The sequence below is a fragment of the Stereum hirsutum genome (genome assembly GCF_000264905.1).
Source record: "Stereum hirsutum FP-91666 SS1 unplaced genomic scaffold STEHIscaffold_1, whole genome shotgun sequence".
NCBI lineage: Eukaryota > Fungi > Basidiomycota > Agaricomycetes > Russulales > Stereaceae > Stereum > Stereum hirsutum.
This window is the reverse complement of record NW_006763131.1, coordinates 348793-355739: the sequence shown is the minus strand read 5'-3', so window position 1 is coordinate 355739 and position 6947 is coordinate 348793. Positions and strand designations below refer to the sequence as shown.

At 51.3% G+C, this 6947-nt stretch overlaps 3 protein-coding genes across 3 annotated transcripts; 1 reads left to right on the top strand and 2 right to left on the bottom strand.

Annotated features, from left to right (window-relative positions):
• On the bottom strand, positions 1-2095 carry STEHIDRAFT_135964 (NAP-domain-containing protein). The gene is made up of 4 exons (XM_007298384.1): positions 1719-2095; positions 1155-1647; positions 760-1064; positions 1-666 (listed from the first exon to the last, which is right to left on the bottom strand). Exons 1-4 carry the CDS (start codon positions 2067-2069, stop codon positions 553-555), a joined length of 1263 nt encoding a protein of 420 aa, XP_007298446.1. The 5' UTR covers positions 2070-2095; the 3' UTR covers positions 1-552.
• Positions 2096-2680: 585 nt separating this feature from the next.
• STEHIDRAFT_106501 (uncharacterized protein) lies at positions 2681-3807 on the bottom strand (the record flags this gene model as incomplete). The annotated part of the gene is made up of 4 exons (XM_007298383.1): positions 2681-2749; positions 2811-3054; positions 3207-3553; positions 3784-3807. The coding sequence occupies 4 exons, from the start codon at positions 3805-3807 to the stop codon at positions 2681-2683; spliced, it is 684 nt and encodes a 227-aa protein (XP_007298445.1).
• A 1283-nt stretch (positions 3808-5090) lies between these two features.
• STEHIDRAFT_164252 (uncharacterized protein) lies at positions 5091-6306 on the top strand (the record flags this gene model as incomplete). Its single annotated transcript, XM_007298382.1, has 1 exon — positions 5091-6306. One exon carries the CDS (start codon positions 5091-5093, stop codon positions 6216-6218), a length of 1128 nt encoding a protein of 375 aa, XP_007298444.1. The 3' UTR covers positions 6219-6306.
• Between the last annotated feature and the right edge of the window lie 641 nt (positions 6307-6947).

The following is a 6947-nucleotide window of genomic DNA, read 5'->3' as shown; positions in this document are numbered from 1 at the left end:
CGGAAGGCAAGGTTACGAGTTCGAGCTCGATAAGTGATACAGAGGTGGAACAATGGAACAATGGAACGAAAAAAAAACGGCGGGATGGAACAAGTTTAAACACGTCACGGCTGCTACAGGGGCGAAGCACGGTGAATTAACGCACAGAAGTTGAAAGATGAAAGGCTGACAAGGGAGGACAACAACAACAAGGATGAGCATTATGTCAAAGAACGGCAGAAGAGGGACGGGAGAATGGATGAGGGAAGGGAGCGTAGGCTATGCGGACGGACGAAAGGAGAAGATGTTACCCAAGACCAAGGAAGTGAAAGGAAGACAGAACGATTGACGGCGATTCGATTGGATGGCTTGTATTGAGTTACGACGACGACGTGAATTGGGGAGGCATAAGTACAAGAACAAGAGACAAAGATAACGGCTGAAAAAAAAAGATGGATGAGGGAAATCACGGCCCTGCGCAGGCCGTGCCTCTATGAATTTTGAGGTTACCGTGGGCCGATGCGATGTAGACGATGCGAGCCATGGCGAACGAGGAAGCGTTGCGACGAGCGACTACTGCTGTTTACATTCTTCGGGGTCGACTTTCTGTCCGGCGGCACCACCGCCACGGCCCTTCGGGGGACCGCGACGTCTTGCTGCCGGAAGGTCGTTGTCACTTTCAGAGTCCTGTACATCACTGACCAGTCAGCATCATGCGAACGGAACGGAAGGCTCAGGGGAGAAATGCCGCTTAAGCTTGGAAAAAAAACCAGAACGTACATCATCATCCTCGAAATCGTCCTCGTCATCATCCAGATCCTCGTAGTCATCCTCGTCCTCGTCCATCATGTCGTACTCGAGAGCCTTGCCGGTGAAATAATCGATCGCACGGGGGATGATCTTCTCCTTGATATCCTCACCGATCTGGTAGTCCATCTCGAGCTTCTCCTCCAGCTCGTCCAGCTCCTCCTCCTCGATCTCGCCATTCTCAAGGGCATCCTCACCCGGCGGGGTAGGTGGGCTGAAGAAGTTGAAGAACGACTCCGTTGGACGAGCCTTGCGAACGAGACGCGTCCGGTTGGTGTCTACGAAAAAAAGAATTATCAATTATGCGTGAGAAAGGGCCATCTATGAAAAGGGAAGGCGTAACGAGAGGATCGAGCGAGAATGCGTACTCTTATTCCGTTGCTTCTTGATCTCAAACTCCTTCGTCAGATCCTTCTCCGCCTTCCACTTGATCTCCGTCCCGATAGCCTTGTCGTACACGAAATCGCCCGTGTAGCCCACCTCCTCCTGGTAGACGTATGTCTTCTCCAGCTTCTCGTTCTCGAAGTACTCGTTTGGCGAGAAGGTGAAGATGAGCTTGAAGCCGGGCTTGCCTTCGCTGGCCTCAGCGGTGAGATACTCGATGCTGATATCGGTGAGGTGCTTGAGCGCGCCGGCGTCACGGTCGGTGATGATCTCGGCGAGGCCGACGTGGTTTCGGAGGGCGGTAAGCCAGAATTCAGGGATAGGGGCGGCGGTGGTGGAGGCGTCAAGTGCGACATGGTCCGGGTCGTCCTTCAGAGACTGTTGGTTTCCGCGCTCGAGCTCTTCCTCAGTAGGCTGAGCTGAACCGGAGATGAGAGCATGACGGCGTTCATACAAGGGCTTCTGGAGCTCGAGATACTGTGAATGAGGAGATCCAAAAAAAAATTAGGAGGTCGGTCTGAAAAGCAACAAAGGGAAGACAAAAAAACCTTCTTCTCAAGCTCGAGGCACTCGCGCTTGTACTGGTTCTGGAGCTCGTTTTGCTTTGACTGCACCCCCTTGAGCGCTTCTACGCTCTTCTTGACCTCGTCGGGCAGGCTCTCGATGTAGCCTGAGCTCTTGCCTACAAGGCCAGCCAGTCTCCCCTGAACGAGACCGAGCATGGCCTCCTGAACATCGTCGGCATTATCAGCCTCTTCATTTGGCTCAGCATCTTCCGAGATGTCTGGCACGGTGGGCCTCGAGAGACCTGCGGCGATGGGGGCGTGGGTCAGGGGTGTGTTCTGGGGGGTAGGCGCGGTGATATCGTTGGATTGTGAGATTGGGACGTTTGCGGACATCGTGGGCGACGACGAGGAGAGGGCGGTGTACGATGTGGGCGATGGCGTTGTGATGGAGGAGAAAGGAGCGGAAGAAAGGGTCAAGGGCAAGCCGGCATCGACGAGCCCAGCGAGCGCATGAGAAAAAAGTGGCGTACATGCCGCTTTGGGTAACTCGGTCCGGCATGCGCGCTATTGCTCCCGGACACGCGCCTATGGGCGCCTCTTCTCTCCAGTCCGATTTCGTCCATCTTGCAAGCCTTTCACGACTTATTTCTGGCAGACACTCAGGCATCTACCTCTGCTGCTTTGCTTCCTCTTTTATTTCTAAGTCGAAGGAACTCGATCCAGAGGACGCATTCGTGAGATTGCGCCGCAGTGTTAGACTCAGTAATAGCGTCTTGTTCTATTTGTTCGATCTCCAGACGCACGAACAGCATCGCATTTCTAGCATAGGTATGTTGATATTCTTCTCAATCATCGGTAAACATATGAATGTTTATTGTTGGTCCAGGATTTGGAAGGGCTGCAAATACATACTTCCCGGTGGCACTTAGTACGCCTCATCATCTTGCAGTGAACGACTCTCCGTTCAGACCGTCGCCAGTTGCTTTCAGCTTCTTGTGGAGGATCTAATACCCGCACTGCGTCTTGGACTCCTCGCTCTTCTTCTGGTTCCCCGTCGATGGAACGACACCGCCCTCTCGGCGTGGTGTATCTAATCTCAGGTCTTGCCGGACGCGGTCCGCCCTCGAAACTTACATTAGCTCTGTCCAAGTTTGCCGCATGGCTGCCATAGTCCCACCAATCTGCTACACCACGGATAGCAGAAAACTTGACGGCGCTCATGATGAGTTCCTCGAAATTATCGTTATCCACGCGGATCGGTTTCAACAACTGTATCTCGTTACCGCCGATGGCCTCGTTTCCGCTCTTGCGAACGTATCCTCGCTCTATGCGACGTTCTTTGGCCATGAATTCGACGACGTTGGAAAAATCACGAACACTCTAGAGCGGGCACCCAATCTAGAAACTCTCGTCATCAACTCCTTCGCACCCAGGCTCTGTGACAGTAATCAATCACAGCGGCTGAAAAGGCTTCGTATGGATCATCTGAACCCATTGATCGACGAGAGACCGACTTCTTCCTCTGCTCACTAGATCCAAGGAATCACTATGGCCGACAAGGTGCCCAATATCGTGCCGTCTGGCACAACGCTTCCAACGTTGAATGACTCAATCTCTGCGACCGCACTGGGTGCTCTTTGTCGTTGTTCCAGTATCTTCTTCCTCTGATCACTCTTTTCGGCCACATCTTCCCGAGCCAGATAATTCATGAACCTCAACAGCCACATGCTGAAACTACGGGACCTCACGATAGATATCCGCCCCATTGACTGGGAGTGGTACTTGGAGTGGCTCATAGCCATTCTCCATGACGGCAGGGCGTCGATAATTTGATTTTGCGAGGCTGCCTTGATAGGAGACACGTCGCCGGAGCGTCCCTCGGCTTCGGAACAGGGCCTTCATCACTAAATACTAGGACTTCGGGTAGCTTTCATCGTCGAAGCCTTCGGTGAATTCCGAGTACGAATCAAGAACATAACAGAGACGGCCTTGAATGTATCCCTTCCTGGACTTTTCAGCTCTTGCGGCCGCATCGACTACTTTATCTCCGACACTCACGAAACACTGCGGGACTTTGTTCTACCAGGAGGATCGCCGCTTAACTTACCTGCAGGAGGAGAGGGACATGCATGGTGGAGATGCAGACGGATCCAACGCGGCTGATGATTCTCGATTCCTAGCCATAAGCTACACCAAGTTGTGATCATTAGGCAGGACGCAAATTCCCCTGGTGTTTTTGTATCCGGTGAAGGTTGTCGACATGTGTCGTCTATGTCTATTCGTTTTATAACAAGATCGACTCACTTGGATTGATACCGCCCTTTCAGAGTCGATATTTTTCACTTTGTATTTATAGAAATTTAGATTTCCTTTCTCATTGTTATATTATAAATATAATCTTGTCCGCCGTTGATATGTATATCGACTAAGACCGTCTACATAGGCAGTCGAAGACGTGGGCAATAAGACGCTTGTGCCAGTGGCGCCACACCTCGATGAGTGCCACTTGCTTTGGCTTTATTTGGTAAGACCAGTTGGACCAGACACAAAGAGTGCCGGCACCTGCCGGCGCTTCTTGCACGACAACCAACTCTGTCCATGCAAAACAAGACCCAGCGACGACGTGTCAGCACTATCGTAAGACTATCGCTTTGTCGATGTCACCTTCACTAACGTATCTGATCCGATGCAGGATACTTTGACCAAGACGCAATCGAAATAACCGCACTTTCTACGCAGCGACGCCACCGCACGGTCCAACCTCGAAGCCGACAGGAATACTCTCTGCATGTCTCTAGTGTGTGCAAATATACATCGGAATCAGCTTGTTGTTTGACTGATAAATGTCATTTATCACAGCCACTCATGAATCCACCGCCACCCGTTAATCGACTTCCAGTCGAAATCCTCAGCAATTGCCTTCTTCTCGCTATCGAGGACCGTGTTCCAGCTCTGAGTCCACGAGAGGCACCTCTCCTGTTTCTTAGAGTTTGTCACCGATGGCACGATGTTGCACTGTCCACACCGCGTCTTTGGTCTCGCGTCCTTGTGCTCGCTGACAATATCGCGAGGGACGACCTTGAGACTGCTTTCAGGGCGTTCGACGCCTGGTTGTCGCGCTCAGGACTACTCCCTTTGTCTTGTTATGTCAAGGACTAACGTGGAGAGGACCGCAGTAGAGACCGATTGTTTGCCATCGTTCTCCGCCGAGCGTCTCGACTCCGAGACCTCCATTTAAACTGCATCAGTACGCCAAAGTTCTCTCCAGATATGCCCCTGTTTCCCATATTACGCTCCGCGTCACTACTCCATGAAACCGGCATTGGACCCCCATTGATCACCAGGGCTCCGCAGAGTGCACCCGCTCTGGACTTCGTCGCATTGAACGCCTTTTACGTCAAGGATTGTCCCGACATGCTCGCCGAGAGGCTCACTAGGCTGTGTATCATGGAGAAGGCGACGACCAACAGCCCCCATGTATCTTTTCGCGTAACACAACTTCTTCCTAAATTCTCGAAGTTGGAGAACCTTGCTATCGAGTCGATAGGAAGGATTATCTATGGAGGTGACACTGGCTGGACCACGGACCCCATTGAACTTCCCTACCTCTCTAAACTCTCTATTCGTGCCGAGAACACCAGTTTTTTCCCTATCATCGTCCGATCTTTTTTCTCTCCTGTCTTGGAGGCCGTCTCAGTCGACGCGCCGTTGGGCTGCAGCGATAGCGCATTTTTTCACTTATTTGACTCCCATACATCAACTCTCAAATCCCTCACGTACCATTTCACCTACTCCCTCTCTGAACTTCGGGTCCGGGACAGTTTATCTGAGTACGACGCATCGATCCTGGAGGACCCTAAGGATTATTATGGCCGTAAATGTGAATTATACGGCTCTCTTTGGACCAGCGCATCCAGCATCGAGTCCTTCATCCTCTGCGACCACACTGACTGCTCGATATCATTTCTCGAGTGTCTCATCGCCCTTATCTTTCGGCTCGATCCCAATGGATTACTGAACGCTATCGAGGGCTACAGGTCCATGCCGAAACTGTTGGACTTAACTATCCAGATCAGGCCCATTACGTCGGAGTGGTACCTGCAACGGTTCGCGACCATCCTCCACAACATTCTAGCGTCGAGAGCTCAGTTTCGAGAGTTGGCGCTAGCGGGGCTGTTGCCGCATCTCGTATCGAGTTTGGACTTTGAGTCACTTCGTCGTCGAGCCAGGTTACGAATCGTTTTCATCGTCGAGCCATCCGACGTTTCAGAGTACGTCAAGGACATAACCGATACCTCTTCGAACGCTCATTGTGACTCTGATCTACTTGAACGACACGAATGCATCGACTACTGCACTTCCGTCATTCGAGAAAAACTACAAAAGTTTGTTTCGCCGTCGCGTACTCCTTCTCTTCGCCCCGAACAGTGCTTGGATTTATCGTTTGGGGTTCTGAGGGAAGAAGGTCATGCGTATTGCGGAGAAGAAGGGTTGGAGCAGCCGTATGATACGAGGTTTTTGCCAACGAGAGCTACGCTCTGAGAGGTGTATGACACGAGCCGCGAATTTCTCTGGTGTATTAGTATCGGGCGAAGGATATCAGCATGTACTGTTTCAATTTGTATTTGTTATAACCAGATCGACTCGGAACACATACATACTGCCTTTATGCGGACGAGTAATAAGGTTGTTCTCATTTATGCACGTGCCGCAGATAACGGGATCCGGCGCTATGATAGTCAGAACTACCCTATTACTAGTATCATGTGACTAGTATTCTATTACTAGTATCATGTGACTAGTATTACTAATAGGACTATTAATATGTCATATGCTTTGTCCCGCGCGGGACTGTCCATATGCCCGGGTCATGTCAGGCACAATATGCCATATCGCCCGACCCATCTTTACTTATGACATATCCTTGGCCTGCGTCATGGGCCAGCCTCCATGCGATATCTCATGTTCACTCGCCGATCCGTTCCTAGATGGCATAACACATGGCATTATGATCTGTTGGCGATCTTCCATATCGCCTGAAGCGCCTACGATCACATATGAGACTTCCCCGTTGCTGTTTAGGGATCTTGCTCGCTCTTCTCCTTCGTCTATCTTCCCCATCGTCCTGCCCGTCCTGCACTGCACCTATGTTCGGTGTCCCTCTGGTGTGTCGGTAACGGGTCGGCTAAACCGTCCGCCCTCGACGGCGGTGTAAATGTCATGCTGTTTTTCAAATTATTGTTTGGCTTTTTGGTTGACCTGTTTGGGTTA

Bases quoted from the DNA above. Each gene is read 5' to 3' on its own strand.
- STEHIDRAFT_135964 (XM_007298384.1), bottom strand. From the start codon at position 2,069: ATGTCCGCAAACGTCCCAATCTCACAATCCAACGATATCACCGCGCCT. The intron at 1,648-1,718 runs GTTTTTTTGTCT...CCTCATTCACAG, and splicing joins GCCTCGAGCTTGAGAAGAAG to TATCTCGAGCTCCAGAAGCC. The intron at 667-759 runs GTACGTTCTGGT...AGTGATGTACAG, and splicing joins ACGATTTCGAGGATGATGAT to GACTCTGAAAGTGACAACGA.